Here is a 19,152-nt window from a genome sequence, read left to right on the forward strand (position 1 = left end):
TATCAGCTGCCTTTCCTTCTGGAACACTTGCAGAACCTCTCCTGGCCCAAGTGTGGATCCTGAGGACCCTTCAATCACCACGGCCAGTCTTGCCCTGGGACCCCAGGGGACATCTGGGGCCAGCTATTTCCTCTGGTGCCATTTCTACTTATTCAAAAGCCTCCTTCCTGGAGGACTGGGCTAGGTGCACTGGGTTCTGGGGCTCTGCCCCTAAGCGTGCACCTGCCCCCTTACCTGGCTGCTGATGCCGGTTGCGATGTCTCCCACCTTGACCCGGTGGAATTCCCGGATGTGCAGGTGTTCGCCATTGAGAGACTGTATTTGGACTTTCACACCTAGAAGGCAGGTAAGGTGACCGTCAGGGGAGTGGCTGCTAGCTCCCTAAGGCGCCCCGTGTAGGGGGAAGCAGGGTGGCTGTGGGGAAGCTGCAGAGATGACATGGAGGATGGAGTGGCTGCAATGTTATACCCCTGCTAGCTCTTACTGGCCATTTCCTGTCAACACCAGGAATTTGGCCTGCACAGTGCAAATATCTAGGGTTGGCTCCTGTGGGGAAGTAGTATTTCAACTTACAAAGCAGAAAGGAACTGGAAACAAAGATTCTTAAATTAGATTGTGGGCAAATTAGATTTTAAGTCCCTGAGGTGGAGCGGCCTGTGGCCAGGCATGGGGGCTTGATGCCATGAGTCTCACTGTCCCCAGGGAACCGTAAGCTGATGAAACCCTCATTCTATCAAAATCACAACATGACCTCTGCAACCATGCTTGAAAACAGAGTTCTACATATGTTGTCCTTCTCATCTTCTGACTTCAAATGTCAGAGGAGGATCTCAGCAAACCTACTACTGAGTTTTTTTTTTTTAATATTTATTTATTTTTGGCTGCGTTGGGTCTTTGTAGCTGTGCACGGGCTTTCTCTAGTTGCGGAGAGCAGCGGCTACTCTTCGTTGCAGTGCGCAGGCTTCTCATTGCGGTGGCTTCTCTTGCTGCGGAGCACGGGCTCTTGGTGCATGGGCTTCAGTAGTTGTGGCTCATGGGCTCTAGAGCTCAGACTCAGTAGTTGTGGCGCACGGGCTTTGTTGCTCTGTGGCATGTGGGATCTTCCCGGACCAGGGCTCAAACCCGTGTCCCCTGCACTGGCAGGCGGATTCTTAACCACTGTACCACGAGGGAAGCCCCTATTGCTGACCTCTTGATTAAAACGCTCATGGGGTCCCATTCTTCCTTTTCCCTTTAGAAGACATTAATCGCTCAGCTTTGGGACTCCAGGCCAGGAAAGACTGCTCTCTGCCCCAAGCTAGAGGCCTTCTGGGACTCTATCAACTGCTCACAAGGGGCAATGGTCCTTGACTGCCCCATGAGGAAAGGCTCTGGGTGATCAGGGCCTTTACTCTAAACCAACTTAATGGCCAGGTACCTCAGATTCTGGGTGCCAGGTGCCTTCCTCTCCCTTCCCCACTGTGCCCCACTCTCAGACTCCCCAGTCCCAGGCGGATCAGGGGACTGTACCGTTGAAATAGCTCGGCGTGTCGGTGGGCCGCCCCCGGGCCAGCACCATGTTCCAGCTGGAGCTGCGGGCCTCCGCCTGGCTGCCCCACGAGTGCACGCCGGAACTCAGGGTGTCCCGCGAGCTCTGAGAGGCCTTGGACGGGTTCTGAAACAGAAGGGGGCACAGACTCAGGCCCCCGGGCTCAGGGAACCATCTCTGGCCTTGGTCTGATTTGGCGAGGAAGTGCCCATGTCCTAGGCTGGAGCGTGGCTCTCCTGAGCATTGGGGCTCAGCACAGGGCTGAGCTCCTGAGGGGTCCTTGGGCTGGAGGAGGGTGAACAGTAATTCTATGGGCACCAAAGCCAAGCCTTTCCCCTCACTATCCTAGTAGCCAAACCAGTCCCTAATTCCCGGGTGTGTTGGAGATGGACCGTCTCATTCTGAGAAACCAGGACCCCTGCCCCAGTGAGGACCCCTCCCAGAAGGAACGGGCACCCCTGTCACCTGCCCTTTACCCACTACTTGCACATGGCCCCTTCACTGGCCGGACACAGAGCCACCTGCCCTGTGCCCCGGCTCCTGGCCCACGGCCGACTCACCTTCTCACTGTCATCTGACAGGGAGAGGCTGTCGACGCTGAGGCATGACAGGATTTGCTCCTGTTCCTCCAAAGAAAACGGCTGCGACAGGCTGTTCAGAAATAATTCTGCAGAGAAAGGCAGAAGACCTTGTGAAAGACTGGGAGGGTCCGGCTGTGCCGTTGGCGTTCTTCTGCACAGATTGCTGACCCTGGGGAAGAGGACGAAGCCCAGGCCTTGGTGCAGGGCCCAGGCCAGTGCTCAGGGACCTGGATGCCGTGGCTGCCCGTACCTATTTCCAGCTGTTGCAGCTCTTGCTCGGGGAAGGTTGCCTTCCGCTCTGGTGAGCTGGAGTTCTTGGCTGGGGCCGGATCCAGGGAGGACAGAGCCAGTGGTTCCCACGTCCTGGACTCTTCTTTGCCCCAGTGCAGGCTGGGAGACTTGTTCTGCTCTGGGGGCTCTGGGGGTGGAGGAGGCTGGAGCTTAGGGGCCCCGCCTGCTGCATCCTCAGCTGGCTGGGGCCCCGGGTCCCCTGGTGAGAGCTCCCCTGGCGACAGCTCCACTGGCGGGGCACGTAGGGTCTGGTGAGGGTGCCCTTGGCTTGACGGTGGGTGGGCTTGGAGTGGCGGCGGATGTCTTGGTTCTTTGTACTCTCCCCTCCAAGGGCTCCTCAGACCTCCCACTACAAAACAGAGAGCACACATGGTGAGGTGGAAATGGGCCAGGCCAGGTGGCCTTTCCTGAGCAGAAGAGGGCCAGAAGCGGGCAGTGAGAGTGGCCTTTTGCCCGGCCAGGACATGACTTCGGAGGGCAGTGTGTGGTCTCCAGAGGAGGCCTCTTCCGTAAGATGGCCCTGATGATGGGACTACGACAGTATTTCTTTTATTCCATTTTCCTCCTAGGTAACAACTGCAAATTTAAAAATTACAGAATTGGCTCCAGAGAAGGACTTTGTTAATATTAATAGTAAAGAGAAGATTTAAAAATAGCTCTGGGGTAATGCCAACTCACAGTTCCCAGGCGAATGGGCCTCGCTGACCCTCCGTCTCTCTTACCCCTCCCTTCCCGATAGTCAGTGCTTCCTGAAGACACCATTCCTCTGGAGTGGAAGGCAATTCAGCCCTGGGGCCATTACAACTACCATCTAGGTTTGGCGTCAGGGGGCTCTGCAAGGTCTCTCTTCTGTTTTACTTATTCCCTTTTGTTCCCATAACCACTGTCTCTCCCTTGCCACCCCCTACCCCGCCCCCGGCTGATGTTCTCTTATGTTCAACATGTCATTTTCGGTTTGATCGAATTCTTGCAAAGCATGTGTTATTTTTACTTATCAATTTTTTTTAATACATTTATTTTATTTTTGGCTGCATTGGGTCTTTGTTGCTGCGCGTGGGCCTTTTCTCTAGTTGTGGCGAGCGGGGGCTACGCTCCGTTGCGGTGTGCGGGCTTCTCATTGCGGTGGCTTCTCTTGTTGCGGAGCACGGGCTCTAGGCGTGTGGGCTTCAGTAGGTGTGGCACGCGGGCTCAGCCGTTGTGGCTCGCAGGCTCTAGAGCGCAGGCTCAGTAGTTGTGGCACGCGGGCTCTAGAGTGCGGGCTCAGTAGTTGTGGCGCACGGGCTTAGATGCTCCGCGGCATGTGGGATCTTCCCGGACCAGGGCTCAAACCCACGTCCCCCGCATTGGCAGGTGGATTCTTAACCACTGCGCCACCAGGGAAGCCCTATTTATCAATTTTTAATTTCCAGAAAAGGCACTGTGTTCTAGGCCTTGCTCTGTTGGTCCTCTTTGCAGCCAGCACTGCGGCTTGAAGATCCAGCCAGGTTGCCCCGTGAGCAGAGTTGCTTTAATTGCTGTGAGCGCTGCGTGGAGCATCCTCCACCCCCCACCCCCACCTTTGGCCTCTCCAAGCTCCCAGGGAGGGACACCCGACTCCCCTCCCACAAACGACACTGCAGCTTGCATCCGCAGGCGTGTCCCCTTATGGATCTGGGCAGAGTTTCTTTGGCGGTGCGCCCTGGAGTGGGGTGCTGGGTCCCGGGTCTGCAGACGTCTGCCGGAGTGCTGCCAGGTGCTCTCCAGCAGAGCGCAAAGGCCACTGTCCCTCATCCCCACCAACACTTGGCGTGACACCAACTTCCTGATTTTCCCCACACAAATGGCTAGAAAGTGATACCTGGCTTTATTTCACATTCTCTGATACTGAGTTCAAGCCTCCTTTTATACGTTGTAACCCCTTGCCCCATCTCTGAGCACAGCCTCTGCATCAAGACACAGTACTAAGCACAGTACAAGGCACAGTACTAAGCACTTCGACTCACGTGACCTCAGTCTCCCTAACAAGCCTGAGGTTGGTGTCAGGCCCATGCTCTAGACGGGGGAACCAAGGCTCTGAGAGGCTGAGTACCTTGCTCTTGGCCACTACACGACCCCGCCGCCTCTCTCGCCCCCTGCAGCCAGCATGGGGCTCTTACCATGCTGCAGTGCCAGGCTGACCTTCCCCCCCAGCTCTGCGGCAGACGCTCGGTGGACAGGCTCTTTCCTGAGCCCTTCCTGGATGGCCTGGGCTGTGAGGGGGGCACAGGAGGGCGGGATCTCCCTCACAGGCGGAGGCTCGCTGGCAATCTAGGGGTCAAAAGGCAACATATGAGGCCCGCCTCCCCGTCACTTCCTGGCCCCCGGCTTTCTGTTCTTGCTCCTCCCCACTCTCCCCTGCCCTGCTGTGCTGGGGTCGGTCACAAGGACCAGAGTGGCCTGGTCTAGAGTGAGGGCTGGGACTGTTCCAAGAAAAGGTAGGACAGCACAGAGCCGGGGGGTGAGGCACCCATGACCCCCAGGCCCAGCCTGTCAGGAGGCAGGCAGAGGTGGCCCGGGGTGTGGACGCAAGAGAGCCCTGAACCATGGACCCAAGAAGACCCCTCACCTAGGATCTGCCCTTGGACCCTCAGATTCCAGTAGCCAAGTATTTTAGTCAGGATCCCACACTTATGATGAGGCCTCTGCTTGCTCCCATCTGCCACTGAAGAGCGGCCCAAACGGGAGGCCACATCAAGCCTGCAGCCCGGGCCCCGTGGCCCTGCTGGCGGCCCCAGGCGCTGTCACGGACCTTGAGGCACAGCGGCCCTCGGAAGTACTGGGTCCAAGGGTGGCAGCCATTGAGCATGTGCAGCATCATGCAGCAGCTGCTCCAGACGTCCACCTTGGCGTCACAGGGCTTGCCCATCACCACCTCTGGCGCCATGTGGGTCTCTGTCCCGGGGATGTAGTCCCCTGAGAAGGTGAGGAGAGACAGAAGAGGCAACTGTGAACTCTGACGGGCAGAAGCCTCGGCAATGACCACCCGAGTCAATTCCTGAAACACCCTGACTGTCTCAGAGTACTTTAAACAGAGATAGAGCCTCCAGATCAAACTTGCTGGGGCTGGGCCAAGTCGGGGATTGTGCTGGGGACTAGGACAAAGAATATATCATCCAAAACACGGGCTCTGCCCGTGGACCAAACCCTTAAAGTGCTTTCCCAAAAGCGGGGAGGGGCCTAGACACTGGAAATTCGGTTGTAGGAGACTGATTAGTGGTATGATGTTCCTAAAATGTAGGTTAAAAAAAAAACAAAAAGGAAAAAGAAAACTTATATGCATAAAAGACTAGAAAGATTGATGCCAGATGTGAACAGTATTTTTTTCCAGCGGTTTGTAGTTTTGCTTAGCTTGACTTTCTGCAAAAGATATTAGAAAAGATATTTTTGTAATAAGAAGAAAACACTAGAGTTATTTCAAAGTGGAGGGCAGGTGTCCATGTGCAATTTACATCTTCAGAATTACCAACAGTCCTTTAACAACAAAGAATCACTTCTAAAAGACTGTTTTTCCTTTGGTCAAAATGAAATAATTTTATGCTAATGCTATAAATAAAAAAGCAGGGCACAAAATCGTGTTATAATGGCCTTAACTATGTACGGAAAAAAAAAAAGACCTGGAGGGAATTATCTAAAATATTCATGATTATCTCTCTGGGCAAGAGGAATGGTGAGAATTCTTTTTTCCTCCCCTTCCATACCACTTAACACTGTAGTCACCAAATATTTTACAGTGGGTATGGATTATTTTGATAACCAGAAGAATGTAAGTTAAAAACAGGGATTTCTTCAGCTACTGAGCCCTAGCCCCTTGGTCAGCCTTCCCATTTTGCTTTCAGAAACTGTGCTCTCAGAGACACAGGAGGGCTGAGGTCGCAGGCTGGGAGCACAGCTCCCCAGGAAAGGCTGGACGAGAGGGGTGGAGCTCTGGGGGCTCTGAGGTAGGAGACCTGGGGACCTCGGGCGAGGCACCCAGCCTTTCTGTTCCCCTCCCTGTATAACAGGAACAGCAGAAACACGCACCTGATGTGCATCATTGCATTTAAGCCTAACAACAAAAGCCTCATAACCTAGGGCTGCTGTGGGGCTGAAGCATCCTGGTGGACCTAAAGTGCTCACATTTCTGATTGCCATTGAGGAAGTACAGAAGGCACATGGCTAATGCGTAGTAAAGGCTACTGGCTATTATCATTGTGGGGAGCAGTGGCGGGGAGGGGCGTACCTGTGAGCAAAGACTTCCCCAGGCCATCAGGTTGAAGGCACACAGCATGGCCAAAGTCGCAGAGGGCTGCGTGGCTCCCATCGCTGGACAGGAGCACATTGTCGGCTGCCAGGCCACCCCCGGGAAGAAGAGGAACAGGTGAGTCACCAAGGGCCCCAGCCCAATCTGCGCCTCCGGCGAGGCGACTTTCTGGCTGACCCTGCATGGCACCTGCTGCTTCTGATTAGTTTCATTAGTCATGGAGGGAGGGAGGAGGGAATCAGTTCAGCCTGGAGGCAGGCAGCAGGCAGGATCTCTGAGGGTGAGGGGACAGTGCCACTCAGCTCTGCTGTCCCCACCCTCCCCCAGTGGTCACCAGTGCGGTAGGAGCTTGATCTGCTGTTCTCTGTGGGCATCGCCCACTGGAAACTACAGTGCCAGGCTGAGGGCTGGGAGAACACACTTCCCCTTCCTACTGGAGCAGGCCCAGAAGACCTGGGAGGAAACCAGGCAGGGTGGGGTGAGGAAGGAGCCCCACGGGGACCAGGGCCACAGGCGCCCTGAGCCTTACCTTTCACATCTCCGTGTAGAATCCTTCGGGTATGGAGGTATTCCAGCCCTTCCAGAGCCTGGCCCAGGTAATAAAGGGCCCGGTCCTCCGGCAGGCAGCCCCTCTGCTTTATGAGCTGGCCCAGCGAGCCACCTAGGAGACCAATGGCTAGTCTTTACATGGGGCTTTTCCAGGCCTGCAAGCCAGCCAAGGGCAAGGGCCTCCGAAGGGCAGGTGGTAGAAAGCAGGCCTTTCTTGCTCATGTCACAGGGTCAAGAGAGTAAAAACGGATTGACTGGGCTTCCCTGGTGGCGCAGTGGTTGGGAGTCCGCCTGCCGATGCAGGGGACGCGGGTTCGTGCCCCGGTCCGGGAGGATCCCACATGCCGCGGAGCGGCTGGGCCCATGAGCCATGGCCGCTAAGCCTGCGCGTCCGGAGCCTGTGCTCCGCAGCGGGAGAGGCCACGACAGTGAGAGGCTCACGTACCGCAAAAAACCGGACTGACTGGGGACGAGGGTCAACCTGGGCAAGACTCGGGGAAACCCTTGGCTCTGAATGTGGAGGGAGAAGGAGCGGCGGCTGGCTCCTTACCTTCTAGAAGCTCCATGAAGATGTTGACCCAAGGACCTTCCTTCACAGCTCCATACAAAGGGACGATTCTGGGTGAGGTCAATCCCGCACATGCCATCAACTCCTCAGCCCGAAACACTTCAACTCGCACCTGGAAGGGCCCAGAGGTGGGTGTGAATCAGGGTGACGGACCAGGGCTGTTTCCCTGGCATCCTGTCAGGACCCTTGAAGCTCCCTGCACAGAGGCCGCTGATGTTCCCGGTGACGATTCTGAGGCCAGGCAGGGGCCCTAGTGGGCCTACTGGACCCTTAGAGACTAAACTGTGCCCCCTGGGGGTCGGGGTCAACGCCTAGCACTTGATTAAAGTTCTTCAGTGCTGATGCCTATGGAAATATAGTCACAAAAACTACAATCCTTATCCAGGCCCCTGGCATGCTGCCCACCCTCAGAGATCTGCCAAACACAGAACTTTCTTTTCCCCAGCCCAAATGTCTGGACAGTTTCTAGGTCATGGGACATTTTCTGTATCAACATCCACTTCTACTCCTAAGATGCTGGGCTTCTGTAGCCAGAGTGGATGCGGCCAAGATTCTGCCTCTGTCAGTGCCCCTGGACCCTCAGCATCCTTCTCAGCACTTACTATTTGCTCATAATTATCTGCCTTTTCCCCTGAGGGCTAAAGTGTCCATGTGGATGGGGTAGTGCTTGTTTACTCTGTTTGCAGCTGTTTCCCCAGAATCTGGGCATAGGAGAGGATTCTCCTGTGGGGAGGGGTTTGGCCAAGGCCCCTCTTACAGGGGACTGGCAGGCCAGGGACCACCCACTCCTTTCTGCAGGGACCAGCATGACATGGAGGGAAGAAATAGGCCTTGGATACAAACATCCTGGGCTGAGACCCTGGCTCGGCCATTTCCAGAGGTAGATCACTTCCCCCAAGCTATGTGCCTCCACATGTGAACGGTGGGGACAGTGGCATCTGCTCCAGGGTGGGTCGAGTGGGGGTCTGGAGGGGTGATAACCAGCACCAGGCCTGGCAACTAGTGGGTGCTCAGGAAATGCCAGTTCCCCGCCTCCTCCCTCCAGCTCAAATAAGAGCAGCTTACTAAATGCTTACACTTGCTAACAGAGACTTGTCCTTTCCGGCTGCAGCTGGTTCTCATGTCAGCCCTGAGAAGCGCCACCAGGGGGCACGAGTGGTAACAAAACCAGCCTGGAAGCCGTCAGTCAGGGCCTCTGGCAGTTTTCTTCTGAGACCTGCGGACTTGTGCAGCTTTTGGACTTTAGCCTATCAGTGGAAAATGTCCCTCTTCTGGTTACTTGCAGAATATCTGGTTTGGTTAATCAACTCACATGAACTTTGACTCCCTGTCAGTGTTTCCAGCTCTGAACCTGAGTTGGAACTAATTCGCCAACCGGACTGGTATTAGCAAACGTCTTTAACCCTACTGTTCCCGAACTGTGGGGTGAAGCGCCCTGGGGCACCGCAGAGAACTTGGAAGGGGGCTACAGGGTATTCTGTATTTGAGGGAAACAGCAACGATTGACATCTGGGGACACCACACAAACTACTAGCGTGAGACAGTTCAGTTTCAACGATCGAACTGCATTCTTTTGATGATATATCTTTATGAAGCTAGGTTTTTGGAGGTTGTTGTGACAGAAAGGTACTTCAGGGGGATGATGTGGAGCAGGAAATGAAAGTGACGGTGTCCAATGATTTCTGAGTTGGAGAAGTTGTGCCTGCCCAACAAGGCATGCATCCCGTTAGTAAATAACGCTTGTTCAAGAGCAAAATTTATCTCTCAGTTTATGTGTGTTGTTATTCAAATGGCTACTAGGTTATTAGGATAAAGACTTATTATTTGACCCAATTATTTAATAAATGGAACTGGTCAGTACTTGTTTTGGCCTGGAGCACCTTGAAAAAATGACTGAGACATTAAGGGTTGTGAACCAAGAAAGTCTGGGAGCCTCGGCTTTAACTGTGAAGAAATCCATAAGTCCTCTGGAGTGTCCCAGGAATATTAAAACCCTTCCCAACCACCCAGATCAGAGGGGGTTGGAAGGGACACTTCAAAACACAAGGCGCGTTAGAAGTCTGGGCCAGCCCCAGGGAGAGCAGGCTGAAAGGGCGGTCCCAAGGGAGAAATGACGGCCTCCTGGTCCAGGCCAGCTGCCGTCCGGCCACCTCTCCTCCCTGGACTTCAGTGTCTGCGTCTGTCAAGTGAGGGCTGGACTCTGATGAGGATGTTAATTAATAAGGACTAATATTTAATGCCCACTTAACACGTGCCAGGTACCGTGCTCAGCACTTCATAAGCATTAGTCGTTTACATCTTACGATAGCCTAGGAGGTGATATCATCTCATTTTACAGACAAGGAAGCTGAAGACTGGACCAGTAATCTGCTCAAGGTCACTGGATATAAAGTAGCAAAGCTGGGATTTTGGTGGGGGAAGCCTGACTCCAGAGCTCCCAGCTACCCCACCTCGCTGAAGGCCCTTCCAGGTATATTAGCTTTTACATCTGGGACGTTTTTACCTACGTTCAGGCACACGCCTACCCAGGTGGAAACATGGTCAGCAATCACCTAACTGCCAAATCCACAAGCCCCTTCCCTCTGCTTAACTGCCTGCACGCTTTACACTGCGGATCGCTTTTTCCTTCTTGAAACTTTCCCTCTTGTTTTCTTTAGTATTCGTATCCATTTTATTTCATCGGTAAAAAAGGGAGTAACAGCAACTCTAATAAGTTCTTTTAAAGATCCCAGGAACATAAATATGTGAAGGTGACTCACACAGTATTTGGCACCTAGCTTTCCGCCTTATTTCGCCATCACCATCGAGATATTCTCCCCTCGGTCCTTGTTCTGATTTCCTTCTCAACACTTGTCCCGGCTGACTTCACCATGTCCCCGGCTGATGGCTGCTTCTACCACCGTTACACCATGTAAGTGTCCACCCCCCATTACAATCTGAGCTCCTTCAGGTCAGGCGTGTGGATTCCACACCTCTGTCTCCCTGGCACAGCGTCTGGCACACAACAGGTGCTTGGTAACAACAGCTGGCTGGACTTGGCCAAGGCCACACTACCCCAGATCAGGGCAGAGGCAAAAGGAGGCTCCCAGAACTCCATGCTCGAGCCAGATGTTCTCAAACGCACAGTTCTTAACCCTCTTTGAGCCACAGACCCCTTTGAAAATCTAATAAATAAAAAATGTGTGTGTGTCCACACTTGCCACACACATACACACTTTAGAATAAAGTTCCAGGAATTCATGGATCTTATGACTTCATCCACTGACTAGGTTAAGAACTTACACACTGGCTGTTAAAAAGCACTGGACAGGGCTTCCCTGGTGGCGCAGTGGTTGAGAGTCCGCCTGCCGATGCAGGGGACGCGGGTTCGTGCCCCGGTCCCGGAGGATCCCACATGCTGCGAAGCGGCTGGGCCCGTGAGCCATGGCCGCTGAGCCTGCGCGTCCGGAGCCTGTGCTCCGCAATGGGAGAGGCCACAACGGTGAGAGGCCCGCGTACCGCAAAAAAAAAAAAAAAAAAAAAAAAAAACAACAAAGCACTGGACAGATGTATATGTACCGATAAGGAAATCTATCCATGATACACTATTACATGAAAAAACATGGTACAGAACAACAAATGAGTGCAATCTCATTTCAATAAAAGAAACAACTACATGTTTATATATGCATAACAAGTCTAAAAAAGATTTATGTCAAAGGCTGGTTACCTCAGAAGGGGACTGGGCAACAGAGGGACTTCTGCTTTTTGGGTATCATTCTTTTACAATGAGCCTCAATTAATTTGAAATTAAAAGTAAGCTCAAACAAAACCCTAACCCCACCCCCACCCCCACCCCCAAACCCTACATTAAGCCCTGGACTTGTGACCAATCAACATCTGACCAGGGGCCATGAATGTTCTAGAAGGAGGGCCAATGGGGTGCTGATGTCACCACAGGATACTCCACATCCTGGATCCTCCCTAGGGAGCGTCAGAGGGTGTGCAGACTTGCTCTGACCCCCTGTGCGGCTTGACCTCTGATCCTTGGTCCCCACCCTCCACCCCTACCCGCTAGCAGGGAACTGTTTCTGAGATCTTCCAGCTGAAATCGCTAAAGGACACTACTGCCTCCCCTACCCCGCTGCCCTGGAGAGAAAGGAGGGGTGGTCTGCCCGACCAAAGGCAGCTGTGTGAGCTGCCAAAAGCCAGCCCCGCTAAGATCCTGGATGGGGGAGGCGGAGCTCTGAGAAGGGCTGGCTCTGGGGGGCTGGGGCAGCAGCTCTGGGCTGGCAAGTCTGTGCCTTGTGCTTGGAGCTTGTCCGACTGCCTTGGGGAGGTGAGAAATGGAGTCTCTGTCCTCTTCTACTATATTAGGGTTGTTTACCTTGTTGCCTGGGACTCTGAGAACCTCAGCAGGGGAACAGCTGAGGAGCCTGGTGACTAAGCTCCCCAGCATGGGAGCTCATCTCCAGGACACTTCACACTCTCTTGCCCTCCTCCCACCCGCCTCTCAGGAGGAACAGCTGAGCCTTCTCCGGTGGCCTGGGGAGGGGACTGCAGCTGAGGAGGTCAGGCACGTGGCCTTGGCATCCCAGCGCAAGATGATGACCCGTGCTGGCAAGAACTAAGCACGTGTTTTGGCCGGTGGGGGTGGGCAGGGGTGGAGCTGGCTTATTTGACACAGTAGGTCTGAAGCTTGGGGTAATACCTACGGATAGTCCCCTCTCTCATCCCATCACCCCGAGGCCCAAACTTTAGAACTCTAACACCTGGTCACACACAAGCCAGGGAAGCCAGGTTTACTCACAACACAATCTGTACCATCGCCCCTTAAAGTCACAGGCACCCAAGACAGTGGCGGCAGCAGTGTCTACTCTGCGTGGGATGCACCTGCCTGGGCTGGCTGTTTGGTCCCTTTCCTTTTGGGGATCAGAGTGTCCTTGACAAAAGCCATTTGAAAGCAAGGTCCATCTTTGAATTAGCTTATTTCACGCTGCCCAAGGGCCAAGGAAATGGCCCATGGAAATGTTTCTGATTTCCACCTTAGGAAGTCCTTGGTGCTAGCCCTCAGGCTGAGTTGGGGTCAAGGACAAGGTGGCTTCTAGTCAAGGTGAGAGGAGAGGAGGAGAAATGGTATCTGAAGGAGAGCACGACTGACACCCTCAAGGACTGCTAGGCCTGGGCAGTGTGATCTGACAGAAGGAGGCCTCAGTTCCAGGCCCAGCTGTGCAGCTGTGGGCAAGGTGCAGACCCTCTCTGGTCTCCAGTTCTAACATCAGTGAGACGAGGGAGTGGGAGAGGTGACTCAGGCCTCTGCCTCTAATCAAAATCCTAGAAGCATGAGTCTTCCTCCCCTGTCCCTTCCCGAAGAGAGGTTCAAAGCCAAACTCTACAGTCGGACAAGCCTGGGGCTTCTTGCTAAGTCTCGTTTCCTCATGTCCATCTCGCAGGACCTAGCACCTCCGGCCGACAGGGGGCAGAGCCCAAACTCAAGTCAGATCTGACTCCCAAGGTGCACGGCCTCCGTCGGGAAGCACCTGTTAGGTGGAAGCTATGCTCTTGCTATTACCTTCTGGTCCACTATGTAGTTTAGGGGTTTCAGCTCAACATGAATTTCATGACAATCCAACCATCTTCCAGGTTTTGATGTGCTCTAGGGGCCTGGCATCAGGAGTGGCCCAGGCTGCGTGCACACTCTCATGCTCCCTCACATACACACACACCAAGTGTGGCACCCAGGCGGGGACACATGACCTGGACTGTCCCCTTCCAGCTCCAGCTGACCCAGGGCAGCCAGGATAGCCAGACGCCGTTAAAGAGTCAGGCCCACGGCCTCCCTGTGCTAACCCTGAAAGGAAGCAGAGGGAACGCGACAGGGCTCCTGTCCGCCTTCCTTCCTCAGCCCCGGAGCCCGGCATACCTTTTTGACGGCACACTGGAAGCCGGTTTGCTTGTCCTCCATCCTGTGGACCTCTCCGAAGGAGCCTCTGCCCAGGCAGGGCTGGCGCGTGGCCCAATGGATGTCCTCTCGGTACTCATAATCCACCGGCTTGAGTTTCTGGGGTTGGCGGGAGACAGAGGCCGGTTTCAGTGGCCAGGGCAGTGGAGGGACGAAGGGTTACAGTGAGGAAGGCTCTCCAACTGGTGGCCCTTGCCAGGCTGCTGGGCTGAGCCCTCGCATCCAAGAACACCAGCAGGTCTGAGGCAGGGCTCGGGGTCGGGGTGTGGGGACGGACCCAGAGAGGGGGTTGCAGGAGTCAGGCGAAGGCAAGGGAGAGCTTCACGGGCAGAGGCAAGCCGACCCTTGCGATGAAGAAACCTCCTCCCCAGACTTGTGATTGTGGGACAGAAACGGAATTGTCAACCGCCTTGACCATGAGAAAAAGTGCCTCAGGAGCTAAGTGGTAGAGGAAAGGGAAGGACAGTGAAGAGGGGCGGGGGACAAGGGACAGTGTGTCAGAGATGGACGGGATAACACCCAGAAATCTAAGTTTGGGAAAATCACATAACATTACACAGTGACCCAGGAAGAGAACTAGAGGAAAAGGGGAAGGGAAGCGGGGTAGTGAAGGTGGACGGCCCTGGAGGTGGAGGCGGTGGTAGGTGTACGTGTGTTTGGGGACTACTCGCCTCAATAAGCAGGACCCCCTCACTGTCCTCGGTTTCAGGGCTGGGCTCCCGAGGCTTGGAGCCCCCCACCAACCAGGTCTTGGCCAGGCTGGCCAGGCTGCGGGCCTGGCCGGAGCTCACGCTGCCTTGCAGAGCGTGCACGAGGTACTCCTCCATGGACAGCTTGTCACTCGAGCCATGAGACGGGCAGCTGGGCTTCACATGTGGGCCAGGCAGGGGCTTCTGGCCGTCTACACAGGCCAGTCTGCCCAGGGGAGGGCCGGGCAGGGGCTGCTGGCTGTCTACACAGTTTGCCAGTTTGCCTAGGAAGAAGGACTCTAAGGGGTGAGGTTTCCAGGGCTGGAGAGGGTGGAACGGGAAGGGGTGGGGCCGTCTGCTGTAGGGGAAGGGGTGCGCGGGCTGGGGCAGGGGGCCTACGTCCTGGGGGTGGTGGAGTTTCCACACGTGGTTTAGGCACTGCAGGGGGCTGATCAGTTTGTGGAGTTCCGGTCGAGGCAGCGCTGGCCGCAGGCCCTCCCCGAGCTTCTTAAACCAGAGATGGCCAAGGCCTGGCTCCTTCAGAGGCTTGGAGAACTGGGGGGTGTTTCTAACATACGGGGTGCCTAGCGGAGACTCATCCTCCTGCGGGGGAAACACAGCTGTTAGGACATGGGGCTGGGGCCAAGGCACAGGTGCTGTTCCGAAGGCCCATGAGCCCAGGGGGCGCCCGGCACAGGGGTCTGGGCTTAGGGGCGGGTCTCACCTGAACCGGGACCGTGCAGCTCTCCTGCTCAGGGGTTCTGGGGAGGGGTCTGGCCAAGGCCACTCCTGCCTGAGCCAGGGACTTGGAGCTCTTCTTCTTGCGTTTCCTCCGGGCTTTGCTGCGACGCTTCCCCTTCCAACACACGCGGGCCATTTTGCCCTCGGTCGAGTGGGCCACATTGTTGGGGATTTGATCAAGACTCTCGGACTGGCTGTCAGCAAGGGGACACAGACACGCATTCTGAGTGTGAGGGGGCAGGGAGACAGAACGGCTCAGGTAGCTGCGGCTGGAGTCATACAGACCCGAGGTCAAATCCCAGCTTGGTCGGGACTTGTGTGAACGTGGGAAAGTTCCTAAGCCCCAAAGACCTTTAGGCTCCTCACTGATAAAATGGAGGTGGCGTTTCCTGCCGGGCAGGGCGAAGATGGGGTTTAAATGAAATAGCTCATTTAAAAAGCCTGCCTCAGTGTCGGGCCCCACGGCAAGCTTCCGATCAACAGTGGTTGTTACTAAAGTGAGGGTGCACCGCTCTTCTGGGTGGAGGGGGAGACATGGTTCTCTCCCTGCTCTCCAAGGGGGGCTTGCCCTTGAGAGGTCCCGGAAGCGGGGCATGTGGCTCAGAGGGCCACAGCCCATGGCAGGCATTCTCGGCTCTGAGTTGGCTTCTGTTGCTCCAAAGCAGGGGCAGCTGAGGTTGGTCACTTTCCCGCTAGCAGTTCCCAAATTCCAACGATAAAGAAGTCCACCTGGTGGCAGGGGAGGAACTGTTTCCAGGTTCAACCTCCAGCTGCCAAAAATCTTCTTTGGGGCTGGGGAGGCTGGGAACAGGCCGAGCCTCACTTGGCCTCCTTTCTACAGGGCCACCGAGCTGCAAGTCTGTCCCTGCCTGTTTCCAAGCCCTCATCCCTCCTTGGGTGTGTCTCACAGAAGGAAAGACACAGCAGGTTTCTCCCCGAGTTAGAGCGGCTTCTCTGGGCCTGCACTCGTGGTCACGCACCAGCGGCAAAGTGCCTCCTGTTCCCAGCATCCTCCCTACTGATGGGAACCGAAGGGGAGCAGCAAGGACTCCGAGGAGGAGAATAAAAATAAAACGTCAAGCTGATGTGACCCTGATGTGACCCAGAGGCAGTCACCCACACGCTGGGAAAAGCTTTTGAAAAGCTTATTTGGCTGCGAGAGCAGCTCAGCGAGGAAGCCTGGGTGGGTTCCAGGAGCCAAACCACAGGTGCTGAAGGAAGGAGCCAGGGGTCACTTGCGAGCGGCCTGGGCAAGCAGCTGGGGTGGGGACGCCCCCGCGGCAGCTCCCTGCCACCCCACTCAAGCTGACCTTACCTGTACTGTTTCGAGCCAGCGATGAAGATCCGTTCTGAGAAGGTGGGGCTGAACTCTTGGCTATTCTCACCTTTTAAGTAAAGGCAAAGGGGTTGGATGAGCAGAAAGGAGAGAGAAAGAACAGGGGAGAGGCACTTGCAGGAGAGGCACTTTGCAGATACCCTCCCGGCCACTCCTCCTTCCCAGACCCCTTCTGCCTGGCGGCTCACCTCCTCTCACTGGCAGCCTCACCCCTCCCTCCCAGCCTGAGGGTCAAGGCACAGGGCGTGCCTACAATATGGGATCACAGGGTGCCCACCTCACTTCACGTACTGTGAGGTGTGAGATGATCTATATAAAACACTCAACTCAGTGCCTGGCACACGGTAACAGCTCAACAAATATACACTATTACATATAACGCGTGTGTGCGCGCACGCGTGTGCAGTACTACCATCACCATGTCACTCACTCCACTTTAATTTTTATTCTCTCATCTCTCGTCAAAGGCCAGCCAGAAGGAAGCGGAAGATGAGGGGAAGGATGTGTGTATGTGAGAAAATACCATTATGAGCTGTAGGTCTCGCCAGGCTCCACCCAAGGAAACCTCCTGGGGTGGAGGGTAGGTGTCGGGTAGAGAGGGGATTCCTGGCCCTCCCCACGCCCCTGGGAGTTTCTCAGGCTCCGGTGGCAGCCACTGCTCCAAGCCATCTTGAGGTATTGTGAGTGGAAGCAGAAAGGATCAGCCCGGGATGCCCCGCAGACCCTGCATCGGCCTTGCAGGCCCGAGGGCAGGCGTTCATTCTTTGCGGGGGTTGGGGGGCGGCAAGCACCGGCGTGGAAGGAGGTGAAGGGCCCAGGGCCCAGGGCCCAGAGAGGCTTTCCGGGACACCTGGCCTTTCCTGCCTGGGCCTCTCCAGAGATGCTCAGGCTGCCCAAGGTCCCAGCAGAAGGCCTGCCTGATGGCCCTGCAGAGAGGGCCCAGGACCTTGGAGCCCAAGCATTCCTGTCTCCCAGCTCCCTTCCCCTGCTCTGGTCATGAGCAAGGCCTCTGTCTGCCACTTCTCCCTTCTTGCGCTTCACTCCCCTGCACTGTTCGAGCTCCCACTTCACACTGATCCTTGGCTTAATTCCCAGGTGTGTCTTGCAAGTCTTCTATGGTGGTCACCTTGACTTCCCTCTTCCACAGGGGGACCCTGAGTCCAGCCCCATCGGTGCCCAACCACCCTTGCACAAGCGCTGCACCCACTGCAGGCTCCCCACCTGCCCTCTCTGCCAACACTCCCAGCCCAGGGCTCCTTACATTCGGCCTGGGCGATGATGGAGATGGCAGCCGGCCCGCCCTCGGAGCCTTCCTTGGCTGTGCCTTTGGTAATCACGTCGTTCAGGATCTCCCACTTCCCGCAGAACATGGGGCTCTTCTCCACGGCCTCGAGCTTGTGGACGGAGCTCTGCTTCGTCTCTGTTGCCTGTGTCTTCTCCTTGGCTTTGGCGAACTCCTTCTGCTGTCCGACCGCGGAGCCGGGGGCGCCTGGGCAGGCCATTTCCATCACTGCCATCTCCCAGGCTCACGCTCACCCTGTGAGAGACCACACACAGAGCAGGTCACCCCCAGACCCCGAGGCGCCCAGGTGTCAGGCTTGGGTGGGAGGAGAAAAGCAGGGGGCAAAGGGTCTCTACTTCCTCATGCCACACATAGCTATCCCTCCAAATGTTCCAAATGGCAACCTCACCATTGTTCCACGTGGGGTGAGCCCCCCAGCCCTACTGGCCCCTCCACAGTAAATGGCCCCTCTCTCCACCCCACAAGGGGAACTCCAGCCCGCCTCCTCCAGGAGAGATGTGGACCAACATCTGGGTTGGTTCTTTCTTGCCTTTATGAAAAATGGCTGAATCTTTTTCTGTTGTTTGTTTTGTGGTGAACTTTGCTTCCCCAGAACAGGGTGGTGGATCCTATACTCCAAAACCATCAGTCACATCACTGATTCCGCAGAAGCCTTGCTTCGTAGAGGACATGCCTGCACCATCCATGATGGCTCTTCTCCAAGTGGAGAGAACCAAGGTTTTGTTTTGTTCCCTAGCTAGAAGTAGATACATGTATGTATATGTGTGTGTGCACACGTGTGTGTACATAGGCATCCAGATGTGTGTGTTTGTATATATATAGAGAGAGATTTGTGTGTATATTTATATAAACATTACATGCATACACATAAATGAAATCTTGTAAATTGAAAAACCAGCATGCAAATGGCAATACCAGCACTTGGCTCCTTTCACGAGATGCATCTGTTTGCGGCTCTCCAGAAGGAACTGACATGCTTCCTTCTGTAATGTCCAAACTCATTTGCTGAAAACCTCTCCTAAGTATCAGTTTTCTTTCAGGCAACATTAGTAGTGGAATTTATATTAGAGCCCTGGACACCAACCGACACCTCTAGAAATATGAGGACAAAGCGCAAGACGTCACCTCTCTCTGGGCTCCATCTCTACCAGCTCTGCGTTCCCGTAGAGCCAGAGGGGAGAGAGAGCCCACTGTTGTGACAATCTGTGCAAGCAGCACGTGGGCTACGGTTGTCACGGAAGAGAATGGCACCACCCTGAGGTTGTTACCATTTGGGAGCCTTTTTAAAGACTGGGGCGTGGGCTCCCAAGGGCAGGGCGCTTCTGGGTCGTGACTTGCTTGAGACAAAGCCTGAGAAGGCATCAGCT

The 19,152-nt window shown here is 55.2% G+C and overlaps 1 protein-coding gene across 3 annotated transcripts in view; it reads right to left on the reverse strand.

Annotated features, from left to right (window-relative positions):
* Positions 1-19,152, reverse strand: part of MAP3K14 (mitogen-activated protein kinase kinase kinase 14) — a 43,023-nt gene that overhangs the window by 1,755 nt on the left and 22,116 nt on the right. For 2 of the 3 annotated variants that reach the window (XM_027098933.1, XM_027098934.1), the window contains 14 exons: positions 17,744-18,019; positions 16,462-16,531; positions 15,130-15,340; positions 14,388-15,008; positions 13,678-13,815; positions 7,758-7,887; positions 7,188-7,319; positions 6,638-6,742; positions 5,168-5,331; positions 4,536-4,686; positions 2,360-2,749; positions 2,089-2,195; positions 1,510-1,654; positions 235-335 (listed from right to left, as the gene is read on the reverse strand). In XM_027098933.1, the coding sequence (XP_026954734.1) occupies positions 235-335; positions 1,510-1,654; positions 2,089-2,195; positions 2,360-2,749; positions 4,536-4,686; positions 5,168-5,331; positions 6,638-6,742; positions 7,188-7,319; positions 7,758-7,887; positions 13,678-13,815; positions 14,388-15,008; positions 15,130-15,340; positions 16,462-16,531; positions 17,744-17,999 (2,721 nt within the window). In that variant the 5' untranslated portion in view covers positions 18,000-18,019. Of the gene's footprint in view, positions 1-234; positions 336-1,509; positions 1,655-2,088; positions 2,196-2,359; positions 2,750-4,535; positions 4,687-5,167; positions 5,332-6,637; positions 6,743-7,187; positions 7,320-7,757; positions 7,888-13,677; positions 13,816-14,387; positions 15,009-15,129; positions 15,370-16,461; positions 16,532-17,743; positions 18,020-19,152 lie in introns of those variants that run through there. The other variant, XM_027098935.1, reaches the window with a different exon arrangement.

The sequence above is a fragment of the Aethalodelphis obliquidens genome, unplaced genomic scaffold (assembly GCF_003676395.1).
Source record: "Aethalodelphis obliquidens isolate GAN/ISIS:26980383/991018 unplaced genomic scaffold, ASM367639v1 scaffold126, whole genome shotgun sequence".
NCBI classification, from domain to species: domain Eukaryota; kingdom Metazoa; phylum Chordata; class Mammalia; order Artiodactyla; family Delphinidae; genus Aethalodelphis; species Aethalodelphis obliquidens.